Genomic DNA, 26,135 nt, shown 5'->3' on the forward strand with positions numbered 1-26,135 from the left:
TAGAAAAATGATATCTAAATTTCATTATACTTAAATAATTAATGCGCCAATTAAAATAATAAATATAACAAAATAAAAGTATTATCATATTAGTAATTTTTTTAATTACATAGCATAATACTACAATATTGGTACCATATATATAGTACATGTCGCTTAAAGAAATTAGGAAATCTAAATACTTAAGATTCATTTTATTGAATTCACAAATAGTCATTTTTTGATAGCTTTTGTGTCAATTGTTGTCAAAGAAACTTTTTTATTTACTTTTAGAAACAAGTCAAAGCAACTAAACATAAGAAAGAATGTCATATTCTAAATTTTTTATTATTATTACAAATAAAAATAGTCTCTTATATAATTATATAAATTCATTCAATATAAATAATTAATGAACAATTTTTTTTATAAATATATGCATTTATTCCACCAGCTAATTCTATGAACTAATACTTTAATATAATTAAATACACACACACACACACACACATATATATATATATATATATATATATATATGCATCGGTGCTTATTAAAGTTAAAATAATATAAGTCCCACTTAATAAAAAAATTGGATAAATTAGAGAAATTGTATAAAGTTGACCCTAAAGCCTATAAAGTTGACAAAATACTGACATAAAGTTAGGTGGCTGACAAAAATTCTGACATAAAGTTGGGTGTTAACAAGCACCTTGGTGGAAATTAGCTTGGCTGACAAAAATTAATAGATGTGTCCTGCTGCTAGATCCAAAGAAATGGTGCTCTCCCAAGCAAATTTTATCAAGGACATAGTTGGCTGAAACTGATTCTGTGCTGTGCAGTAGGTAATTTTCAAATTAGGTGCCTATATTTGTTATTCTGCTTGGAATGAGATTAGAGTTAAACATGAAGAAGCACCTTGGAAATTAGCTTGGCATAACTCTTCCATTCTCGAGCATGCATTCATGTCTAGTTAGCTATTTTAAATGAGAAGAGTTACGTCCACAATATTTTCACAACACTTTCACAACAAATCATAGGTGGTAAGTTGTCATTAGTTTTAATTTGAATCCATAACTTAAATTTACTTTTTTGTTCACCCGTAACAGCCAATAACAACATGTCACTTAAGATTTATTGTTAAAATGTTATAAAAATATTGTGAACATAACATTTATCATTTTAAATAGGCTATCAAGTCGGGAAAGACTCTTGAAATGTGGTTATGTTGGTGATGTGTTGTGTGTTTTTTGTAGAAGCACAATTGAGACTCGAGACCATCAATTTTTTTATTGTCCTTTTACTAGTAGGATCTGGTCTCAGTTGCTGGCATTGTGTGGTATTCATCAGACTGGTTCCTCTTGGTCAGAATGTCTCTAATGGGACCTTAGAAGCTTGAAGATCGGAGGATTTAGAGCTATTGACAATTTGTATCAGCTGAAAATGTGGGTTGCTGCAATATACACATTAGAGTATATATCACTATCAGCAGCAATATACTATCAGAGGAAGCTGTAGTTAGACAAATCAAGAATTTGTACAATAGCTTATAACAACTGTAAAGCAATGCCAAATATCCTATGTAACAAGATTCTGTGTATTTGGAATATCTCTTCCACTGTATTTGTCTGTGTTTAGAGCAATAATTGTTTGTGGGGACATGTCTTGTTATTATATGAGAAACCTAACCTTGAATGCTGCATACAAGAGTTGTACTATTTTATGACTAATTCATTTATAGTGTCATAGCCTCTTTCTTTTCTTTTTAATTTTTTTTTTTGTTTTTTTTTGTTTTTTTGGATAGTGTCATAGCTTTTGATCGGTCACAAATTGCGCTGGGTATGATGTCATGGCAATAATACATTTTTATTTTTAATATTGTGTGAGACTCATGAATCATGATGCAACTACCCTTTTGTATATTGTACCCTAAATTAGTCTTTTTTGCCCCCAAGAGGTTAGAAAACTTGAACTTTGGATGCTATTGCTAATTTGCTACCTCATGATTGATGAGTTTATTGGACTTACAAGTTAAAATCATAAATTCTTAATCATTACTACTTAGATTGGCTTATCATGAGAGTTAACCTATTGAATTACAATTCCTCTTAGATGCCACTACTTCTATCATTATACAAACAAATATCTTTGGCAAAATATTACTCATTAAAAGATGTTAAGCCTTCTGATCTCTCACTTTAAGGAGATTTTCATGCGTTATAAATTTCATGATTTTGGATGGCAGAGGTTGGAATGAATACAAATTACAATCAATGCTCTATTGCTTTTGCTTAAAGCAAGGATCATTTCAATGAGAACAATCTCGTTGTACATAGAGAAGTTCTCAATCACTTAGCAGTAGTTGATACTAAGTTACTAACCACTCAAGCAAAACTTTCACTTCACACTTCAAAATTTTTATTCCTATTAAATAAAAATTGAAACCTTTTATTTTCTTTAACTCATTGCATCCAATTTTACAAAGCAATATATAATAAACTTCTTTAGAAGCCTTTAACAAAATACTATGTAATAAAAAATCTAATTTATTAAATCTATATTCTATGATAAAAAAAATTATATTAATAAAAAAAATGTCTTCAACAGACAACTACTATTTTTTTACTCATTAAAAACCTTTATATATTAGCTATATTTTTTAATTTTATTCAATTGTAAATCATCGTTTTCTTTTCTTTTTTCTTTTTAAATAATTGCAATCCCAAAGAATAAGGCAATTTTCTCTAAATAATTTTTTTAAGACAAATATTTAACAGAATAAAAATATTTAAAATTTATTTCAGAAAATTTCATCATTGAAAATTATAATTAAAGAACAATTTTTAAAATATTATTATTAAGCAAATATAGCCAGAAATTAAATGCTAAATATCAAGTGTGTTAAATGCTAAATACTAAAAACACACTTCCATGAGATGTGCCAAATGTCAAAATAATTTGACACAAACTATAGTGCAATTCTAATATTAGCACAATACGGTGAGAAATGATATAAATATTTGCTTATTTTTTAAGGCTCCGTTTGGGAGTTCATAAGGGAAGGGAATGGAATAGAATGATCATAAGGGAATGGAAAGGAATGGAATGGAATGAAATGTATTTAAGCAAGAGAAATGAATGGAAAAGAATGAAATTGAATAGAATTAAGTAACCTTGATTGGATGTTTTAAAATGAAGGAATGGAATGTAAGTAATTTTGTTTGAGAGCAATATGGAGGGAATGGAGTGGATTCATTTTATAATAATATTACTATTAGACTCTTATTTTAAAATAAATAATTGAATATACAGGGGTATTTTGGGAGTTTTAGTAAAAAAATCATTAAATCTAATTTCATTCCCTCCCATTTCTCCCAATTTCGGGGGGAATGAAAATTTGAGGTTTTAAGGAAATAGAGAGGAATGAGTGTTCCCTCCTACTCATTCCATTCCTTTCTACTTAAACTCCCAAATAAGGGAATGAACTTTCTATTCCCTCCATTAAAACTCCCAAACAAGGGAAATGGAAGAATATTCTAAAATTATTCTTTTTATTCCTTTCCATTCCATTCCATTTCTTCCTCCCAAACGAGACCTAAGGAAATATTAACCAATACCCTTATAATAAATAATAAATATTGTTGACAGTTTTTTGATGAATCAAAATAACTTTTTTTTTTTTTTTTTGGGTGTGTGCCTGCCTGCTCATGCAAGAAGAAGTAAAATTCTAGTGTAACTTATTACGTCAAAAAATATCGCCTCAAAAGTTTACTTTAGTAAAATTAATTATATAATCCGGCAGAATTACCTTAAAGACCCGGCCGAAACTGCAAATTACAAGTACAAATAACCAAGGTCAATTCCGTCATTGAAATAGAACGGTCATAACAATAATGACACTTTTTGAAATCTATCTCCCTCCTCACACACTTTTCCTCTTCTCTCTCTCTCTCTCTCTCTCTCTCTGTGCAATGTACACTTTTTTTCCTTGGCCACAAAGTCTTCCTTTCTTCACCACCACCCCCTAATGCACATTTTCTCTTTTTCTCACCTAAATCTAACTTCTGCACAGGAACCTCACCTGTTTCACCAATGGCGGATTCAAGTCCTTACACCAAGACCCATTTCCCATTTTCAGAGCCTAACACAACAAACCCCAAATGCAAAGGTATGTCCTTTACAAATTTTTTCTTCAAAGCTCTATTCTTTGCAATCTTCCTCCTTGTTCTCCCACTTTTCCCTTCACAAGCTCCTGACTTTATCAACCAAACCATCCTCACCAAGTTCTGGGAGCTTATTCACCTCCTCTTTATAGGCATTGCTGTGTCCTATGGTTTGTTCAGTAGAAGAAATGCCCAAATGGGCATGGAAGAAACTCACTCAAATTTCGATAATTCAGTGTCTTATGTGTCTAGGATGTTGAATGTCACATCGATTTTCGAAGATGGGTTCGAAAATCCATGTGGGTCGGATGAGAAGAGAGTGATTTTCGATAGTGAGCATATGGGTTTGCCTGTGTGCTCTAATGGTAACACTGTTGTTGAGGAACAGTGTGAACCCCATTTTGCAATGTATAAGAATGGATTTGAAAATCCATATGGGTGTGATCAGAGCAATGTGGTACAAGCTTGGAATTCTCAGTATTTTCAAGGTGAATCTGTGGCTGTAGTGGCTCAGCCAAGCTATGGTCTTGATGAATGTGTTAAACCCGGATCGTTTATCGATTATAAGCCTCTGGGATTACCAGTTAGGAGTTTAAAGTCTAAGGTGAGAAAGAGGGATGGTGCTGAGTTTACTAGTGGGAGTGAATCTAGCTCAGGTTCAAGGGGTTCATCTACATCTAGGAGTTCTGATAGTAGAAGAAGAGGAGGGAATTTTGGGGATTTGGGTCCTATGAAATTGGAGCAGGAGTTTGATGAAGCTGCAGCAGCAGCAGCTGCTGCTGTGGCTTCCTCAATTCCGTGGCGCTCGAGATCTATGAGGAATGAAATGAGAAATAGAGTGGGGAATGGTAATCGCTCTGCGCATTTTAGGCCTCATTCTGTTGATGAAACTCAATTTGAGTCATTCAAATCACAGTCCTTCACGTCGACAGCATCTTTCTCATCCCATGCTAGTTCAGTCTCTTCCTCACAGTCTATTTCCTCAGAGTCACAAAACTCGAGTACAGAAGCTTTGGGAAAACAGAAGAGTAGTCAAGGGGCTTTTTTGGAGGCTTCACTATCACCAAGAATACCAAAAAATGATAAGAGTTCATTGAATGTATTGCATTCCCGGCATTATAGTATCGGTTCTGCATCTGGAAGAGATGTTTCGAGAAGCTCTGAAGATGAGTTGAAGGAATGGAGTAGGAGTAGAAGAGAGGATCCACGGGATAGCATCGGTTCTGCATCTGACAGAGATGTTTCAAGAAGCTCTAAGGATGATTTAAAGGAATGGAGTAGGAGTAGAAGAGAGGATCCACAGGATAGCATCAGTTCTGCATCTGACAGAGATATTTCGAGAAGCCCTAAAGATGAGTTAAAGGAATGGAGTAGGAGTAGAAGGGAGGATCCACGGGATAGCAAAGAGTCCAGTCCGGATTCTTCGAAATTGAACATGAGCCCAACAAGCCTCACAAAAGCTCCCTCAAGGGGAAAATCAGTTAGAACAATTAGGGCTAGTAGACTGCCTGCAGGGGCAATGAAAAATGGAGAGATTTGTCAAAATCAAATTGACCATAAGGATGAAAAGAGACGTGAAAATTTGGAGGAAGCATATATGAGGAAAGAGAAAGCAAAAGTTGCAGTCGAAAGTCTGATGATTGGCACTAGTAAACAAAATCTTGATAATCCCTACCCTATGCCAAATGGAACAAATGCAAAGTATCACAAGAAGGGGGAATTTTCTGAGAATGCTGCTCTAGGGTCTGATCAAGACTCAGAGAGTGAGGCTGAAAGCTTTCAAGTAAGCTCTGAAGAAGATGCTGTGCCTGGCTCTGTTGATGATGCAGGACCATACTCTGATGAGGTAGATAAGAAAGCTGGTGAGTTTATAGCTAAGTTTAGGGAGCAGATTAGGCTTCAGAAGATGGCATCGATTGGAAGATCAAGAGGGGTAGGTGTGGGCGGAAACCATTTTAGATGATATATAAGCTTATGCTGTTATATATATATATATATATATATATTTCTAACAAGATGGTCACGATCATTTGAAGTTGATGATTCTTCATCTAATCTTCTTTTTATCATGGTCTTTGGGTAATATATGCTTTTTTGTTGGATTACACTTGGGTACTCATGAATTTACAATTTAATCATGTAATAGAGGTTCAATATCCTTAAATCCAGAAACTTTTCATGGGACGAATTGTTGTAATTTCTTCATTTTCATAATAAAATTGTCATGCCTTTAAATCATGCTGCACTGAATTTTGTTCGCCTTTTGCAGTAGCTTCCATTGGAACGTTATACTTGCATGAAAACATTATTGAGAACTAGCTCAAAAATTACATCTATGAGATTATATTGGATACCTTATCATGTTCGTGAAAATGGGGAGCCTAAATAAATTGAAGCATTTATTTTATGTAGCATCTTAAATTGTATTGCAAAGTTTCTAAAATGAGTTGTTTGTACTGTAAAAGAGGTTGTACTCAATGTTTTCCTGTTGATTATATCCAATCTCCTTTGATGACTATCTTATAGAACTGATTTTTGCTTCTAAATGCTTTACTAGTGGTGAATGTCATAATCTTAAGCTGCCAAATGCTGGCCTAATGTTCAGTTTTGGGATCCTTGATACAAGGTATTACATATTTGTCCTGCACAGATCTGGTCATTTTTTGTTTTTGTTTTTTTTCTGTTTTTGAGAATGACTTTTAAAGGTCCTCTGAGGATCATCAAATAGATTTGAAACCTTAGTTGCATAATAAGTACCCTTTGGTGGAACCTGGGGGTGGGGATGCCCCTTACCTTATTTGTATCTCTTGCCTAACCAATTTAGCACATTTGCACAGAGTTTCCCTCTTTGTTGAGGTTGCGTGAAACTTCCAAATGCAGGGTGAGGATGCATTGAGGCTTTTTTCATGGCAAATGCATTAGGAGAAAAGTCAATAAGATATTGACCATGTGAATGAAGGCAAATGCAACTCCTAGAAACTCCCATCATTACTTGCAGTTCCTTACTGAATATTATGAAAGTTCTTTGCACTTGTGTTTTTCTTTACTGGTTGGGGAGGTGGAGGAAATGTGTGTTGAGTCCAAAATGTAATGTGAATTGTTCTCACTAAGATTGTATATGTACAAGGATCAATTATGCAGTTGTCCCATAAAAAGATTTCAATTTGCTCTCTCTGTCTCTCTGTCTCTAAGTTGGTGAGTAGCAGATACACCACCACTATCACCAATCAACAATCAAGTTGTCAAGCTCCTGCTAGTCCCTACCGTGATTCTTACATTCAAGACAAGCATTGAGATTGCTTTGTCTTTTAGATCTGTTATTCAAATGTCCAATTTTTTTACCAAAAGAGACCTTACTCAAAATTTCACTAGGATCATTGCTAATGGGAAAATGTTGAAGCTATTATTAATTTTACTATAAAAGGCTTACTAAACTTGATAATGAATGTAATTAGTGTCACATCAACAACATGATAAATAATTCTCTAGGTTACTTTTAAAGTTGACATCAATTTATAAAGTTTTTATAGTAAAATTTATAGTAGGCACAACTTCTCCTTTGTTGAGAAGATATTGTAGTAACAAATAACCTTATGAGTCATGGTTGAAACTTGAAATTGACCGCATGGCAAGAATCACAGAAATAAAGAGGACGATAATTTTATTGATTCAAAATATATAAATCAAGATGAAACCTCATAAAAAGTTGATACATTTATTATCTTTCTATGTAGAAATACTTATAATATTTATAGATTTAAATATTTTATACAAATTTATAAAAGAAGAAGATATATAATTTTCCATTTCTACTTGAATATATCTCTACTTTTATTGAACAAAATAAATAACCTTTGTTTTCTAGTAAAAATAACTATTAAATTTATGATCAATTATTTTGCATGTAAGAGATGTTGATAGTAAAATGCAATAAAATTTCCTTATTATATAAATAAAGTATATGGCTTCATCAATTTTGATTGGCAATTGCCTTATCATAGTTTTCGACACACACATGTGCACGCCCCCACACATTTTAGTTTTAAGTACTGTCTTATTAGTAGAAGCGTTATTAAAGGAAATTGTTTTTGAAAGATAGGACTTTTCATAAGGATTTTTTCAAATCTCATCTTTTGACATTGACATTAGTGTCTACTTTGGTCACTGGACTTTGGATTTGAACAGTTAACTTCATGGATGTTAAGTTTGTATCAAATCAAAACTTTTGTCAATGTTTTTAGTTAAAGTTTAATGAATTTAATTATGTGACATGCATATATATATATATATATATGTGTGTAATTAACTCCCTTAAGATTTCAATTCGCTTTTGATAATTGTATTCTTTATTATCAAACTAAGATACCAATTAATTTTTGATATAAATGGGAATTGAACTCAGATTTCTTATTCAACAATTCGAAATTTTACTAATTAAACTAACTGGAAGTCCTAATGGCTTGATACCACTGAAAATAAAATTAGAAAGAGGAAAAGAATAAGAAGAACAAGGACTGATAAGAATGCTACCCAATCTAGCAAGAAAAGTGCCAAATTGGATAAAAATGTTACCTAATTTGACTAGGATGATGATAGATCTAGATTTTGACTAACATCTAACTCAATTAATTTGCACACAGGGCATTATATTATTGAGGGAAAAACCACCCGACATTATATATATATATATATAAATCAAATTCAACCACAAAATAAAAGAGCCTACACAAAATACTAATAAAAAAGAAACTTTTCTATCTAATAATATATAAGACTTATTTAAACACGTACAAAAGTAAAAATGAGAATAATAGAATTGTATGTATGGTTAACCCTATATGTATATAGATATATATATATATATATATATCTTTTAATTTTTATTTATATTGATAATTCAACAATACAGTAAGATAAGAGAGATTTGAACTCTAGAGATATCTTTATTGAAAATCACAAAAGATGTCAACTAATTGAGATACAAGACTTTTGTCAACCAGTTTCCTTTATTCCATTATTATTCCAACAATGTTGTGCTGCACTAATCTAAAATGCCAATCAGCGCATCAATTAGTTAAATCCCAATCAGCTTTTAACTCATACTTTTTGTTGTCAAAGCTTTGATAGATACCAAACGATGTAATCGACTGGTAATTTATTGCATGGCCTGCATCACTGCTGGGATCGAAGGCATACCAGTTTGCAGTAAAGTGGCCAAATGACGCAGTGCTGTTAAGTTTTTCGTTTCTTGTAACATTCCACTTGTAAACATCATTGAATTTGAGCGAAATCTCAGGTTCACCAGCAATTTGAACCTTGACCGATGCGCCACCTGCAGTTATGGCATTTTTAATTTGAATCTCAGGCAACTTAATGTCAGCTGTTTCGGCAATTGTTATGATACTAACCAAGCAAAAGCACAATGCAAAGATGTGGGAGATGGCAAAGAGGCTTAGATTAGTCATTTTCGCAAGCAGATGGTGTTGAAATATTTGGGTATCCTTCCCAGTGGCGTGGTCAAGAATTTATCTTTAAGGTGTTAAATATAAAAATAGATAATTAATTTTTATTTTGGTCTAAAATAGTAATGTACTAGTGTCTGAATTACTGTCTTCCCTTTTTTTTTTTTTTTTTTTGAAGAATAAGTCAATAGTCTAAAACTTGCCTATGAAACTAAATTTTTTAAATTAAATTATCATCCGTTAAGTATAATAGCTAAAATTTTTAAAAAATACTAATAATTTAATAATTGCTAAATAAAAGACAAACAATCATTCAAATTTCAATGTATAAAAAAAAAAGAAATGATATGTCTACAATATTTTTACAATAAATCTTAAGTGGCAGGTTGTTACTTGTTGTTATTATTAGGACAAAAAAGTAATCTTAGTGTTAGTTTCAAATTTGAATCAATAACAACTAACCCATCTGTGATTTATTGTAAAAATGTTGTAGACGTAACATCTCTAAAAAAAAAATCTAATAAACTACAACCAAGTACATGTTATATTATTTTATCTATAAATTAAATAATAAAAAGTAGTATATTTTAATTACACAGCTACACACTACTTTTTGTAAAAAGAATCTTAACCACACACGTAATTCTCTAGGGGAGGAGAATAAGGATTGATGGGGACTGCAATTATTATTTACTTGTATCAATGTATTGTTACATACATTGTAAATGACGATGAAGAACTAGAAATACAGAAAAGAAAGAAAAAGAGGCAAATGGGGGGAGAGAGAGAGAGAGTCACCTGTGGACCTACAGCTGCGCCTTCAATCTATCTGCTGTTGCCGTGGTGCAAGTAAGCCCTAGAGGCTGGAAGTGTTAAAATTATAGATTTTTTTTTTTTTTTTACCTTTTATTTGTTGAGATAATTTTTTAAAATAAGTATGTGTTCATATTAATATGCTAAATGTATAATTATTGTAGTAATTTTTTGACATTTATTATCACTAATTGGATTGTATCCTATAGAAATGAAAGTTATATGTAATGTAATTTTAGAATTTCTTTTATATATTATCTGCTGGGGTATTGGGGGGCCAAAAGGATAAGTGCTCTTTAAAATTTTTTTAATTTGGTTAGCATAACTCCAAAATAGTCTGGAACCCATAAAAGAGTGATATTTATAATATTTATAATAAAAACTCATTTTACATTCAAAACAGCAATCTCCTGTTCTAGATTAAAATATGTTGAGTTCCTAACATAACACCATAAAGTTTTAAGATTATATATATATATATATATATATATATATATATATATATTATTGTCAATGAATGCTTTGCTTCTTGCATTGTTTCCCACGCTTCATGGCCCCAATTTCTTTCTTCTTAAGATAAGTTTAAAGGGTAAAGCATGGTGGGGTAGAGTATTTTTTCTGTAATCTTTTTTGGCTTGATCAAAAAGTCTTAATGTCCTCCAAATCACAAGGTGTTCTAACACTAAGCGTGAATCCCGGATAACTAGTGCTAGAAAGTAGATAGCCATGAAGACTTCAATCACTAAAATAATTTTTATTTATTTTATAATTGATATTTAAATAAACATTGAGTAGTTTAATTTTTGTATTAATTTAATCTTAGTCACGTTATGGACGCTTTCTACTCACTCTTGTTTAAATATACCCCTACTTGGTCGATTACTCATAGCCAAAGTGGATGTGTTAATGGAATTGTTGAAAATAGTGAGTGATTTACCACATCAACATGTTGTGAAATTGGGTTTGTCCATTGTGTTGTTAAAAATTTGAACTAATTATCTATGAATAGTTATGATCAAACACTTTATATGGAGTTATTCAACCAACTCTAGAAAATCTTCAATTTTTAGGCTATGTTTGGTTCAAAAAAAAGTGATTTCCGGAAATTATTTTTCTGCATTTATTGGTTTTTTGAGCGGTGAAAAATGATAGTCAATCAGAAATTGTTTTTCAGTTGAATGTAAAATAGAGGCACTTATGGCAAAAATTGGTTTATACTTTCATTTATCGTAAACCATTTTCCATCTCACCCAAAACTTATCAACAGAACCTCCACTCTCCCCCCCACTATCTGCCACCCAACCACTACCCCCACTAACATCTCTGGTCTCCAATGGCCAACCATGACTGCCGGTGGCTAGTGGCCATTGCCACGGTAGATCCTCAATCACAAATTTTTAATCTAAAATTTTTCTTTTTTGTTATTACTATTATATATGTGCTTGGGAGATGAGAAAATGTGAGAAAGTAGTAAAAAAAACGCCTTTCATAATATTTTTAGGTACGCAACCAAATATTGGAAATATTTTCTAGAGTATTTTTAAGAACATAACAAAATACTAGAAAATAATTTATTTTCCAAAAATATTTTTACTTGAAACATATTTTACAGGCGGTAAATATTTTTCATCCAACCATATAGGAAAAGGAAAGTAAAATGAAGAGAGAGAGAGAGAGATAGAGAGAATTCATTCTCCCTCCCGTGATCCTAGAAATATTTTATACAACAAAGGGGCATAAATGATAATACAAGAAACCACAGGGGTGTAGTATGATATTTTCCCATTTCCAGCAAACTGAGGATAACATGACACAGTAAACAGGAAACGGCTAACCGTGTTGGGTCTCTCTTCTTCCTTCTTTTTTTTGGTAAACACAGTAACATATGCTGCAAACCTCAAATTTCCAAAGAAACCATGTTGCTAACTTACTCATCAGCTCCCTCTTTCATATCCAACCCACCTTTTCCTTGTAAGTCTCTCTCTCTCTCTCTCTCTCTCTCTCTCTCTCTCTCACACACACACACACACACACACACACACACACATACCCTCTAGAAACACACTCATTTACTGTCTAATTTAATATCAGAATTTGGGGTGTGGAACTTCTCAGCATTTTGTGGGTATTGCAGCTTTTAGTGTGTTTTGAAAAATTGCCTCCACTATATTGTTTGCAGCTTAAAAAAAATGATGTCTTTTTGCTAATAAGAGCAATTTTTTCTTATTTTTGCAAATGAAGGAAAATTCTGTTTTAGGGTCTTTTGCTTCTTGTAAAAATAAGCCACTTAAACAAAAAGCATCTGTTCACTGTGCTTAAGATACTTATTAAAGAATATATATGCATCACTGTCATTTGCATTCAAATGATGCATGGTCATATAGCAACAATACTTTCTAAGGTTAAATTTCTACCAGAACATGCAGTGTTTAACAGTGACTGCCTGCCTCACCGTTTGATTTCATGAGTTGTATAATATTTATGATAAGGATATATTAACTGGGCACTAAGTGATGGAGATTGCAAAGTTTTTGTCTTCTCCAATTCAGATTCTCAATATTTTCTTGACACATAAGAAAATTGGGATAGGGTGAGTAAATTATTAGTCTTAAAATGAAAGAAAATTCTATAATTATTAATGACTGATCTCTTGCAAAAACTCATAATTTGGGAAACAGTATATTTATAATTTACAAAAATTCATATTTTGGAAATTATAGTTCTTTTATGAAATTTTTTTTACTTATAAAGCAAGAGTATTGCTGAAAATAGTCTATTATGATTGTTGTTGTTTCAATAACAAGAAATTTTTTTAAAATTCAAATAAATCCTTTTTGTTAATGTTTGATTTGAACCAAAAAGGTCCAGCAAGGTTCTGACCTCCCAGCTTATATAGTTCTCTTAGTGATCACAGTAATTCCCCTCTGATATTTCTCAATAATCATCACATATTTTACCTACTCTATTCTTGAATTATATGACAACCAGAGGTCACCATATACCTGTTCTCTCTTTGCAGAATCAATACACACTATAATCTTTAATAAGAAATTATTGGATCCTTACAACTTTTTGGGGTTACTGTGGTTGTGAGATTCTAAAATTTCCTTTTTACTCAGTAACAAAAGGAAGCATGAGCATAATCATATTTTCCATCTTCAACCATCTTTATCTTCCAAAATGAAGGGAAATAATTCTAATTTCTTCTTTTATCAATATATCTTATCTACACTGTATGGCAGACAGAATTGTTTCAGTATGTACTATGCTAGGAAGTTTTGATACTCAGAAAAAGCAAATAACGCGTAGCTGTCCAATTCTCAACTTGAAAGATGAAAGGTTAGATTTTGATGAATTGGTTGATGGATTTTATGCTGTAATTGCTGAGTTTTTTTTTTTTTTTGGTTAACAATAAAAAATTGTTGCTTATGAAACAAAATCATTTTCAGACAGAGTGGTTACACATCACATGTTGATGAGACAATAAGGCGGAGGCTTTTATTTGGTTTGGTCACAACAGCCTTGTTTCCAACTCTATCTTCTTCTGGAAAAACAAAGAGTAAGAATCCATATGATGAAAAACGCTTGCTAGAACAAAATAAGCGGGTACAGAAAGAAAACAATGCACCTGAAGACTTTCCAAGTTTTGTCAGAGAAGGTTTGTGTCATGCTGTTGTTGCAAAGCCATTACTCTTCTCTCTTTCTTTTTTTTTCTTTTTTTATTAAAATTCAATAGTTGGGGGTGTGGGAATTTGAATCGTAGATGTCTATGATGCAAAGGCATTACTTTGAATATAAGCTATGGTGTAACCAATAATTCATCTAGTAAAAAACTACCTTTTCAGGCTAAATATTGTGTCCTCTGACTCTGATCTTGAGATCATGGTCATATTAAAAGTGCAATTACACTTGTTTCTCTCTCTCTCTCTGCTTGCTATGTAATATCTTTGTGATTGATTACCTCAAAAATTCTGTTTAATCAAGATTCATGTTTGAATAAATTTTTCAGGTTTTCAAGTTAATGTAGTAACACCAGAAAACTACATAAAATGTGATTCTGGGCTTATATATCGGGACTTTGAAGTTGGTAAAGGTGATTGCCCAAAGGATGGTCAGCAGGTTTTACTTTCATTGTCTTTGATAGCTATGGTTTAGTTTCCTGAACTTTAGATTTTGATATTTTCGTAGAAGAAACATTCCAAAATTTGTTATATGATGTTAAGTACTAGAATTAATGTACATACTTTAAACTGTAGAACCAAATAAAATAAGTAATGTGCTGATATAAGGGAAGAAGAAAATTTTCCTGCAATCTCTGAGTATGGGGATTTATATATGGTTTGAAAATTTTCTCTCTTCCAATCCTAACCTCAAACCTGACGTGAGGTACTTTGCAGGTGACTTTTCACTATGTTGGCTATAATGAGTCAGGCCGCCGTATTGACAGCACATACCTACAGGGTTCCCCTGCCAAAATCCGCTTGGGCAATAATGCATTGGTACCAGGTGTGGAAAGAAATAATTCTGAATAACATGATAGTCTTGTCTGATTTCTTTGTAACCATATGTTGAGGTATCTCCTTTACCCCAAGGTTAAAAAAATATGGGAGTAGCTAAGCTGCAGAAGTTTATGCAGGATTTGAGGAAGGTATTCGAGACATGAGACCTGGGGGAAAAAGAAGAATAATCATTCCACCAGAACTTGGACCACCGGTCAGTTTCTCAAATCTCTGACTTATGCTCTCTTTTGTGTAAATTGGCCTTTTTCAGAGGGAATTAGCAGTTGCGTCAACAATTCCAACTTGCTAGTCTTTATGTTTATCTATGAGTTATATGTATGTAAACAAATGAAGAATCAAATCCTTTGATTCAATTTTTAAGAAACTCTGGACAATTATGGAGGTTTGGACAAAATATAATTGTTGGTGTTAGGGATCCAACTTGGGTCATGACAGGCAGTTGGGGCACAACATAATCATATTGCCTGACCAAGAATTGATTTCTTAAGTTCTCTTCATGCACAGCCTAGTAACTAAAATTTTGATGGAATGTTCCTCCAAGAATTTTGACACCCCCTCCAGTGTAGGCTCCTCTGTAGATAAAATTAATGCATACTATTTTTTAGTTGGGAGTTGAAATGTCATATTACTTGTGTTGGTACTGAATTTTTAAGGAATGAATGCCAAACTAGTGAGTTTATGAATTATGATACCATATGCAAATTTTTCCAACTATATTATAACAAAGTAACTTGGTTGATAAGAATATCTTGTTTTCTCAGGTTGGACCTTCCACCTTTTTCAGCGCAAAACAGTTTGAAGTTTTTGATGTTGAGCTGCTTAGCATTCAGACCTGTCAAAGGAGGACCATAGCTTTTTACTCTGATTTTGTGTGCAATTAAGTGATGAAGCTATATTGTGCCCATTTGAGTCCTGCATATCTCACCATTTTTTTTGGGGGTAATTGATAAGTTTTTGAATGAAGAAATGTCCTCTGCAACACGTGCAGGTAAATCCTTAAGTTCTCATTGGGTAATTGGTATATAAATGGCTACAAAATCAGAAACTTCTTTTTGTAAACTGAAATATTATGTTGAAAATTGAATGAAGATAAGTTGCACTAATGTAGAAAATTGAATGAAGATGAGCTTCACTTGTTTTTATACATTTGATGCTACAAAATATTAAAAGGTATGCCACTACTTTTTTAAGATCTGAAATATGACCATTCAAAGAAAATAGTGTCAAGCTTGGCAAATGTGGCTGCTACACCAGTGGAACAACAGTGGCTCAATGGCACTATGTTGATGATAGCTGCCAACTATAACAAATTTGTTGTCCTTGTCAAGTGGTGGGCAACCAAGCCCATCTAATGGCGGTGTTTGGTTAGCAGTTTACTATGGAATAATTTACTAATGCTTTTCAAAGAAAAAAAAAATAGCTGCAAAAGAGGCACCCAACATGGGCAGTGAAACCTTTGAACCAAAAAGCTGGCACCTAACATAGGTGGTGAAACCTTTGAACCAAAAAGCCTACTCGATATTTGCCCGTATCTAAACACAGGGACCAAGCAATTCTAGCAAAATTGGCTAAATTTTTGCTCATAAGACAGAAAAGTACCATTACGGAGGAAATACAGAAGACACTAACATGTTGCTCATGTTGCTATACCCCCCATAAAAGAAGAGACATGAGAATTGCGGAGGCATTCAACAGCCACTTACACTAGGGAATATAAAAAAATTCATTTGGAAAATTGATCTTAGGGAAGTCACACTACTCGATGATACCTAGTCACGTCCTTGTTTACCAGTGATTTACTTCATTGCTAGAACATGCTGTTTCTTGAATCCTAAATATCAATAAAGAAGAGAACCATTCCTACAGCTCGAAAAACCAGACATATCCAAAGTAACGCTTAACTGAGTAATCACTTTGCATGGAATATGGAAAGGAGTGCCCCTTGATCTAACACAATTTTTGTAGCTTGTAGCCAGATAATTAATATGATGTCCTCACGATAACAATCCATGGACCTTTTTTTTCTTTTTCGTTTTTTTTATTTAAAGAATCAATCCATAGACATGGTTCCACCGTGAATGATCGCTATATAGATGAATATTGTAATTTCCCATAGATTGTTCTAACAAATGTCTATTATGATACATTTGGCTACAACCTACTCAAATACACACTTAATACAAGACAACCAATGCTACAACAGATGACAACTCGTACAAGATGCACAAAAATTTCCTAAAGAAATAATCAAGCCTCTTCTACAGGTTCTAAAGGGGCCCTTTGATAGCCAAATGTCTCTTCTGTCCTCGGATCAGCATGATACTGCCCATAAAATGCATAAACACCAATTGTAATAATGCTAAGGATGACGAATCTCACCCATCCTTCATAGTGTAACTGCCCAAAGAAAAGAAAACAGATATAAATTTAATATAAAAGGTACGATTTCATTTCCTTGATTGATATCTTCCCTAGCACAGTTTTTATAAGATGTCATTTATGAGCATACCTGAGCAAATAAAAACATGTTCAAGAAGATGCAAAGAGCTGGCAAAGTAGGAACCCAAGGACAAGAAAACCCTGGCGGAACTGCATAATCCTGAGAAGAAGAACAAATAAAAAGGGTTTAGACAGAGAGAACTATATTCAATGCAAGTTATACATGAGTCGTTACACGTAATCAAATTAACAATAATAAATAAAGCTGGAAGACAAAGCCTACCATCCTATAAGCAGTAAGTAGTGACAGCATCAATCACTGGAAAACTATGAGACTTCCCATTCTCTCTCTCTCTCTCTCTCTCTCTCTCTCTCTCTCTCTCTCATGATAGTGAAGCAACTACTTCTGCACATCTATATGAACATAAATGCCCTAGACCTTGCCTCTAATATGTACTTCTAAGTTATAACACCAAAAAAGATTATGAGGTTCATAATGATAATTTTCAAAATTACAGATATACAATTTTGGAAATTAAAGAGTTTTCATGTTGTTGCCATTTTTATTTTTATTGTGTTCAGCTTGTCATACTTCTTTAGTCGGTAATTCCATTTTGGAGGCATTTTAATATTATAGTGCAGGCACCATGCAATTAGTAAAATGGAATATTCAATTTAAATTAAAGATCAATACTCACTTGGTGGAAAATGAGAGCAAAAGAAGCAATACTTGCTAGAACTACAGCTACAATCAGAAAGATAAACGAAGCACTGACACGGTAGAATAGTCCAGCACCAAAACCACAACAGGCAACTGTGATGAGGCAGATGACACCTTCCAGCCAAGATGAAGATAACACTTGACTTGCTGTCTTATCATTCCAGCGAAGAGTTATAACGCATGCTGAGACAACAGAATAGCCTGTCTGAAATGAGCCAATGTATACTGTGAGACGCAAATAGAGCAATTTTTCTAATGGCAGAAAATACGCAAGCATATTAGCCCTAATAATAGTGAGATCTAGTTTCATAAAAATATTGCAATCGCCCATTACAGAATGTCACTCATTGTACTTTGAACAGTTCCATCTTATGCATGAACTGAGGATAATGCAACGATGTAAATAGTACTTGCATGAACTGCGTGTTAGTTTGGGAAAATAAAAACTAGCCTCAATCCAATATAGATAAAATCTAATCAATAAACAACCTTAACATGTTGCAAACAAGAATTGTAAACTGACTTACCAATGTGCCAACTGAAAGAATGTGTGAGAGCACATGCACATTAAATAGCCCTGCCAAAACACTAGCAACAATACCAACCCAGACCTGAGAATGAATAGGAGTGTGGCGCTTTGGGTGTACTTTAGCAAATAATGCAGGTAGTAAGCCATCCCTTCCAAGCCCAAGATATAACCGAGACTGATCACGAGAAACATCCCATCATTTACATTGCCACACACTACAGGATGAGGGCACATCAATTATGTCAAAAGTCTAAAGTGTCTCACCTGAACATAAAGACCGACTAGAAGGGTTGTTGTAAGTCCAGCAACGGCACCTATGCTGATCAGAACTGAAACATATTTCAAGCCCTTGGATGTAAAAGCTTCAGCCAAAGGAGCATCTTCCCCGAGGAACTTGTAAGGTACCATTCCAGTTATCACTAAACAGACACCAATATATAATGCAATACATATGAGAAGGCTTCCCATGATGCCTATTGGCAAATCCCGCTGAAGGATCAAAGTAAAGAGGAAAAGAAAAATGTTAAACAATTTATAAATTTTTAAACCGACATATCAAAAAATAGAAATTCAAATTTCTAGAGTACTAATTCCAGAAGGCATCAAATCAATATCAATGTGATATACCTGTGGTCTCTTTGATTCTTCAGCTGAATTAGCAACTGCATCAAATCCAACATATGCAAAGAATACTACAGTAGCTCCAGTCAGAATTGATTTAACACCATTTGGAGCAAAAGGAGACCAATTTGAAACATCCACCTCAAAAGCACCAACAAAGACAACAATAATAACAATGATGATCTGCAGCAAAGTTGGGGTAGAATAAATATTCTTGTTTGAGTTTATAAACATTCGCTTGCTTTTAAAGAATGGGAGGATGGGAAGTGCACCTTTAGCGCAGTCATGAATGAGTTCAAAGCAGAGGATTCTCCAACACCCCGGCAAAGAATTATAGTAAGAAGCACTAGCAGAATTGGAGCTAATAAGTTGATAGATAGAGCTCCTCCTAGAAACTCTTCACCATTTCCAATCCAGTTTGGCATACCTTTGAAAATGGGAAAAAGTTCTAGAATTGTAACTACATAGCTTGCTAAGCTTCGAGCTATGCTAGCTGCCCCAATATGATAGTCAAGCATTAGTTGTGCAAATACAAGAAAAGCAGTAAGTTCATTGAAGGCTGTGTAGGTATACATGTATGCTCCCCCAACAAGAGCAGGAAAACGAGAAGCTAACTCGGCATAACAGAGCGCATTTAACACACACACTGCTCCAGCTAGCGCAAAACTAATTGTAACTCCTGCATTTTTAATAACAAATAAAGAGTAAGGTCACAACCAAGACCAATCACATAAGATACACACCAAAAAGTACAAGTGCCAGCAAACATATTAAAACAATATTTTAGATTTTATTAAAGCATATAAATGATGTTCTAAGGTACAAAAGATAATTACATTACTCCTTATTCAGATGCATTCATCACTACATTTTGTTCACAGATTCATTTTAACTGTCTTAACAAAAAGTATGTGACAATAAGGCTCACGGTTATCTTCAATCCTAAAATCACCTTGAACTGATGGAGTAGAATCCCAATAAACAAACCATGGTAAAGTTCATAATCAATTCAATCAAGAAAATTTCCCAAAAATCAAATGCAATTGAATATTCAAGTAATATACAAGAATTTCTTTCAGAAGTGACAAAGTTCGATTTTTTTTTTTTTCAGAGTCAGTGCAATCAGAGGGTATGACCTCACACTCGACCCCTTAATTACGGGGATGAGGATTTGCTTTTTGAATTATTCTTACCATGTTATTTTCTATGCTTCTTCCATAATTTTTTTTTTTTTTTAATTGTGAAGTCACACTATTCACCCAGCAAAAAAATCTCATCTCATGCATCAGATATATGCATCATCCCTCTCTTAGCGTGCAGACCCCACATGGCTATAGGCCCACACGCTAGGAGAGTGACGATGCATATAACCAATACATGAGATAATTATTGCAACCTCACACTCTACCCCATTCCCATTCTTACATATAGTGCCTCTTCCCTAATACAAAGTAATTTGACGATAGTGTCCTTAAAATCCTATTCGTCCCATGTGAAATAAATTGTTCAAAATTTCTTCAACTTTAAATATATTTGAAGTGTATTTGAATGAGGATATCTTCATTGACTTCTATGATGATTAACAAATAAGTTACCTAAGCTAAAAAGTGAAAGCTTTAAAAAAGTCATTTGCAAGCTAATGATGAAAAAAAAAAAGCTGGAATTGTAAGCTAAAAAAAAGAGACCCGTAAAACCCAATCCAAATGCAAAGAACCCCAAAAAAAAAAAAAAAAAATCATCCAACAAAATGGGAAGAAGCAATAGTAAAAAGACGAACCAGGGCCAACGTCGCGAGCGACGGTGCCGGTGACAACGAAGATGCCGGCGCCGATAGAAGCTCCGACGCCGATGAGAACGAGGTCGAGCAAGCCGAGTCGCCGGACGAGTCCATCGCCGACAGCACGAACGGAGTTTTCCGACGGAGAAACCTGCGGCTTTGTTCTGAGCGCCGAGGAGCAGAAATTAGACCACCACGTAGACGAAGACGAAGACGTAGAAGACGACGTCGTATTATAAGGAGCAGTAGTAGTAGAAGAAGAAGAATAAGAAGAAATCCTTGAATTTCTGTTGCTCCCTTTGCCTCGTCCCATGGCCGAAGAAACAGAGAGAGAGAGAGAGAGAAGACTTTTTGTTGTTTGTATCTAAATTATGGTTGGATCGTTTTGGGACACGGATTTGTGTAGTCGGTATTTATAAGTTTTTTTTAGTTCGAAACTGTGTGTTTGGTAATTTATCTACATAATTTAATATAAGAGATAAAAAGGAAAGTACGGCTTTTGTTTTGTTTGTTTTTTTGGGACCTACCAGTTGGGACTTGGGAGTATCATGGCACACGTATGTGGACTTGTTCTCGAACATAATTCACACTTTTGGATTTTTAATTGATTTTTAACTTGTATTGTCTGAAATTTTTTTTTTTTTTTTTATTGGAAATGGGAATATTTACACGTGCTAATTTGTAGTATGAGTTTTTGTTTTTATTTTGTATGGGTAACTAGTGACATTAAGAGCATTTGCAATGGGTCAAGAATACGCCAAATGTAACCAAAATTTAGCAATCAGATCTAATTTGTCTCAACCACCGGAAGGCTAAACATGAAAAAATGTAAATTTTTTTGGCATAGTACTACAGTATCATTGTAAATGTATGATGGTACTGTAGCACTGTGCCGAAACAAAATAATAATATTTTAATTAGCGTTGAAGTTCTCATTGATATTTGGTTTGAGGTCTCTCATTGATATTTTAGTGACTGTTGGAATAGTTGTTGAATTTGAAAAAAAAAATTACGGTTGGAAAGAAATAATAAAGAAAGATTAAAAAAATAATATTTTAATAAAATGGTAAAATAATAGAGTTTTGGGATGTTTGGTGTATTATAAAATGGTATAGTATAATTGATAAAGTAACTTTTTAGATTGGTAAAATGGGATAGGATGACATTTTTCATTGTAAATGCTATAAGGTTTTCTATTTTTTTTTTTTTAAATTCTAAAGAGAAAAAAAATAGGGTTTTCTTTTACTGTGCGAATTAATATTTACTGGTGTGGAGAGAGTATGCGCTACGTCAGATGGAACGGATATTAACATTTCGTTGTTGCACTTGTAGGAGATATATGTTTTTTTTTTTTTTTGGGGGTCTAGTCTAATAATGCTAAACGTGTGAATGTGGAGATCTTCAATCATTCATTAGCATATGCTCTGCAAGCATATAAAAGATCCATTGGACAAAATAATTTGGATGTTGATTTCTTGGGGGCTTTTTTTGGAAATTAAATAAAAAATAAAGGAAGAAATTAATTTTAGTCAAAATTGAATGAGGAATAAAATCTGCTTAAGCAAACAAACTGTTGAAGGCCATTTTTGTACGTAGACACGTGTCTTCCATTGGAGGGGTGACTTTGCTAGACCCAGATTTGTTTTGGGGAGTTCAATCCAGAACTTGACACTAGGCCGCATAGACCAATGACTTCCAATGCATTTTTAAGCCTACCAAGTAGACAAATCCCAAAATATAAGAATCGTGATAATAGTTGAAATAAATAAATAATATGTTTAGCATAATAGCTTTGATTAAATGATGAGTTGAATATCATAATTATTTATATTAAGTGATATCCAATATTAGAGAATAATTAGTTAAGTGTCAATGTCCAATAATGGGATGAGTCCAAAATAGTCCATATCCAGCTGTGGTTTATGTTTAAATAATATATATCCAACAGTGATTTATATCCAAATAATATATATCCAACAGTGGTTTATGTCCAAATAATATACATGTCCAGTGATGGTTTATGTCTAGGTAATATATGTCCAGTAGTGGAATGAGCTCAATTTGTCAATGTTTTTATATTCATTATAGAAATATTAGTGAATCCATTTTTGTTAAATAGTAAGATATTATCAGAGTAACTTGCATTTGGCGGTATAGTGATAATAAAACAATATGTACTCAACAATGTAAGTTTATAGATTGAGACATAATGACTTATCTTGATATGGTTTGGGGTTCAAACTATAGCATCACTTTATATGGCTTATAACTCCAGTCGTATAGCTTCAATGAGCTAATAACATTCCACTTCATAGTTTGTGGCTCTAGCCATATAACATCAATGGACTAATAACATTTCAACAGCATAATAAAATGAGTCCAGCAGTACAGTATGATATTATGAGTCCATTCATGGTGACTTCATGATTGAAGGGGAAAAATGGGTGCAATTGGAGGGAGGGAGAATATGTTCAGCCGTGTACATAGGTTGGTTAAGTTTATCCCCTTTATCATGCACTTAAATAATTTTTCTCATGTAATGCTCTTTTAGTTTTTAGTTAAATATGGGTGATATTGCCTTCCATGAGAGGGGCTTTTAGTATTATAAGTTCGTGTCTTTCATAAGAAGGGTTTTTAGCATTATAATTGAATGTCTTCCATGAGAAGGGCTTTTGTAACATGTTCTTGAAAGAGTGTTTGATATTTTTTAAGATGTATGAAGATGGTAAGAAATATATATGTTTTATGAGATATGATAATTGCAATATGTATAGGAAGTATGTATAGATATTTTGTGGGAAAAATGATTTGCAAGGTAAAGAGTTGTAATGTTTGTTTACTATGAGATTTTTGCAAGAGAAATGGAGAAGTAGATGTTTAGAGATATGGGTAGCAAGATAGATGTATTTTCTAAATATGGAGAATGAGTATAAGATGAGTAATGGTGTGTTGTGTTTTAGAATAAGAGAGTGTGGGAGAGATGGATAGTGGTGTTCTAGTGTGTTAGAAGAGTTGTGGCTTAGTCCTCTTTATATAGAGCCAAGTATGTAACTAAATGAGATTTAGTTAAAGGAATAATCAACAAATAAGGAAAAGTATTTGGCAAAGTAAGCGATGTCCTTAGTTGGTTTTTGGTTTTAAGCTATAAGAGGAAAATTTGAAATGCCAAGATTGCTAAAAAGGCTATACAGCTGTCTGTCACAACTGACATAGCAGATGATGTTAGTTGAATGATATCTTCTGCTGGAGGAAAATATTTAGCATTTAATTCATGGTTTGGCTGAAAATAGTATGATATCTTTTTATGTGATCTTTGCTTCTTTGGGTATAGCAGCAAGCTGTTGGGGTTTAGCATTAATGGGCTGATGATGTCATTCTGGACATGTGTCATTTACTGGAACTTCTGCTAATACCTTTTGGCTAAGTTTCATCTTTTGGAAAATTATATGTTTAGTCCATGGTTTTATTATAATATAATTTTAGTAAGTAACAAACTAATTGGTTGATACTTGATGAAGCTTTTGAGATTTAGTTTTTGGTCTCTTTATATTATGATATTAAATAGATTTTTTATATATTTAGAGATAGCCAATAAGATTTAGGCATGTGTTTGGGTTGTATTTAGATGAAAATAATGGTATAATTTATATGAAATAATGTAATTAGATTATATGATGAATATTAAGTCTAAGGTAATGGAGAGTTTTATCATTCTAAGTGTTTATGTGATATTGTAGGCTTACTAGATGTTAGTTATTGCACACTATGCCGTCAGAGTTCAGGGAATTGGGGAAGACATGCCAAGCAACATGTTTCCTTTATTAACTTTGAACCACTGGAACTTTACTAAACATATTTCTTGGCCCTCTAAACCACGAATCCCAAAATTCCCTCGATGAAACTCATGAGTTTGGATCATGAGCTAAAAATGAGAAAATGTGCCATAAGCTTGAACCATGGGCTTTGATGAGATAATATTACCATGAGTTTTGGACCATGGGCTTTGGCATCGTTTTGTGTAAATATGGGCTCTTTTGGGTTTTAAAAGATATTTTCCCAAGATCCATAATATTTTGATGTGGTGCGGGTTGCCAATGAAATAAAGTCATATGGCGTGAAAATTTTGTCCTCAACATACTTCTACTACTCTAGTAAGGGGAGAAAAACGAAAAGGTATGTGGTGTTTCTGTTCCATATAGCATCACACACACAGTGTGTGGGTTTTATGATTAGGTGGGGCACACACACTATAAGTGTGATGTTGTATGGAGCAGAAACAGAATATACTTCACTACTGGGTAGGGCCCACATACTGTGAGTGTGATGTTGTATAAAGTGGAAATATAATATTCTTTCATTGTTGAGTAGGGACCACATGCTGTGAGTGTGATGTTGTATGGAGGGGAAACATAATGTACTTTCATTGCTAAGTGGGGACCACACATTGTGACTATGATGTTGTATGGAGCAAAAACATAATGTACTTTCACTGTTGGGTGGGGACCACATGCTATGAGTGTGATGTTATATAGAGTAGAAACATAATATGCTTTTGCTATTAGGTGGGGCCCACATGTTGTGAGTGTGATGTTGTATGGAACGGAAACATAATATATTTTTGCTGGGTGGGTGGGGCCACACACTGTGAGTGTGATGTTGTATGGAGCGAAAATATAATATACTTTGGGCCCATGCATTGTGAATGTGATACTATATGAGTGGAAATACCATATACTTTCATGAGAAAAACTACATACAAACCACACAATTAAAAGCTAATTAAACCATTCTTTAATAAGATAGAAACAAAATTTGGGATGCTTCTTGGTCATAGTTAATAAAAAAATGTGACAACACTCTTCATTAAAACTAGAATTTCCTATTCATCTTTCATGATTTGTATAGCAATGACAATGGGTAGGCTTTTTTCTTTTTAGAAAATTTATAGACAACTTTTGCACAACATTTTTCATAATTTCGAAACAATAATTGTGAGTAGTAAAGAAAAAATTATGGATCCATATACAAATGATTGTACACTTCACACAGTCAACCACTTCATCAAATTTATGCACAAGTTGTGGTAGAAAAAGTTCCCCCCACCCCCGCCC

The 26,135-nt window shown here is 33.4% G+C and overlaps 3 protein-coding genes across 4 annotated transcripts; 2 read left to right on the forward strand and 1 right to left on the reverse strand.

Annotated features, from left to right (window-relative positions):
* Window positions 1-3,892: 3,892 nt before the first annotated feature.
* Window positions 3,893-6,380, forward strand: LOC126723200 (uncharacterized). The gene has a single exon (XM_050426511.1). The coding sequence runs from the start codon at window positions 4,072-4,074 to the stop codon at window positions 6,103-6,105; it is 2,034 nt and encodes a 677-aa protein (XP_050282468.1). The 5' UTR covers window positions 3,893-4,071; the 3' UTR covers window positions 6,106-6,380.
* Window positions 6,381-12,201: 5,821 nt separating this feature from the next.
* On the forward strand, window positions 12,202-16,058 carry LOC126723203 (peptidyl-prolyl cis-trans isomerase FKBP20-2, chloroplastic). 2 transcript variants are annotated; one of them, XM_050426513.1, is made up of 7 exons: window positions 12,202-12,388; window positions 13,664-13,756; window positions 13,867-14,075; window positions 14,427-14,536; window positions 14,815-14,923; window positions 15,054-15,130; window positions 15,699-16,058. In XM_050426513.1, exons 1-7 carry the CDS (start codon window positions 12,303-12,305, stop codon window positions 15,816-15,818), a joined length of 804 nt encoding a protein of 267 aa, XP_050282470.1. In that variant the 5' UTR covers window positions 12,202-12,302; the 3' UTR covers window positions 15,819-16,058. The 2 variants fall into 2 exon arrangements, with proteins under 2 accessions (XP_050282470.1, XP_050282471.1); XM_050426514.1 differs by having other exon boundaries at window positions 12,206-12,388; window positions 13,660-13,756.
* Window positions 16,059-17,001: 943 nt separating this feature from the next.
* Window positions 17,002-21,417, reverse strand: LOC126723202 (cationic amino acid transporter 9, chloroplastic). The gene is made up of 8 exons (XM_050426512.1): window positions 21,025-21,417; window positions 19,520-19,926; window positions 19,254-19,430; window positions 18,891-19,115; window positions 18,625-18,801; window positions 18,075-18,302; window positions 17,447-17,536; window positions 17,002-17,334 (listed from the first exon to the last, which is right to left on the reverse strand). The coding sequence occupies exons 1-8, from the start codon at window positions 21,335-21,337 to the stop codon at window positions 17,185-17,187; spliced, it is 1,767 nt and encodes a 588-aa protein (XP_050282469.1). The 5' UTR covers window positions 21,338-21,417; the 3' UTR covers window positions 17,002-17,184.
* Between the last annotated feature and the right edge of the window lie 4,718 nt (window positions 21,418-26,135).

The sequence above is a fragment of the Quercus robur genome, chromosome 4, assembly GCF_932294415.1.
Source record: "Quercus robur chromosome 4, dhQueRobu3.1, whole genome shotgun sequence".
NCBI classification, from domain to species: Eukaryota; Viridiplantae; Streptophyta; class Magnoliopsida; order Fagales; family Fagaceae; genus Quercus; species Quercus robur.

What these genes read in the sequence shown, in the direction of transcription:
- LOC126723200 (XM_050426511.1), top strand. Translation starts at nt 4,072, where the DNA reads ATGGCGGATTCAAGTCCTTACACCAAGACCCATTTCCCATTTTCAGAG.
- LOC126723203 (XM_050426513.1), top strand. Translation starts at nt 12,303, where the DNA reads ATGCTGCAAACCTCAAATTTCCAAAGAAACCATGTTGCTAACTTACTC. An exon ending in CTCAACTTGAAAGATGAAAG is followed by an intron (nt 13,757 to 13,866) that starts GTTAGATTTTGA and finishes AATCATTTTCAG; the next exon opens with ACAGAGTGGTTACACATCAC. An exon ending in CAATAATGCATTGGTACCAG is followed by an intron (nt 14,924 to 15,053) that starts GTGTGGAAAGAA and finishes AAGTTTATGCAG; the next exon opens with GATTTGAGGAAGGTATTCGA.
- LOC126723202 (XM_050426512.1), bottom strand. Translation starts at nt 21,337, where the DNA reads ATGGGACGAGGCAAAGGGAGCAACAGAAATTCAAGGATTTCTTCTTAT. An exon ending in AAGAATCAAAGAGACCACAG is followed by an intron (nt 19,116 to 19,253) that starts GTATATCACATT and finishes TTGATCCTTCAG; the next exon opens with CGGGATTTGCCAATAGGCAT. An exon ending in TAGTCGGTCTTTATGTTCAG is followed by an intron (nt 18,802 to 18,890) that starts GTGAGACACTTT and finishes TCTCGTGATCAG; the next exon opens with TCTCGGTTATATCTTGGGCT.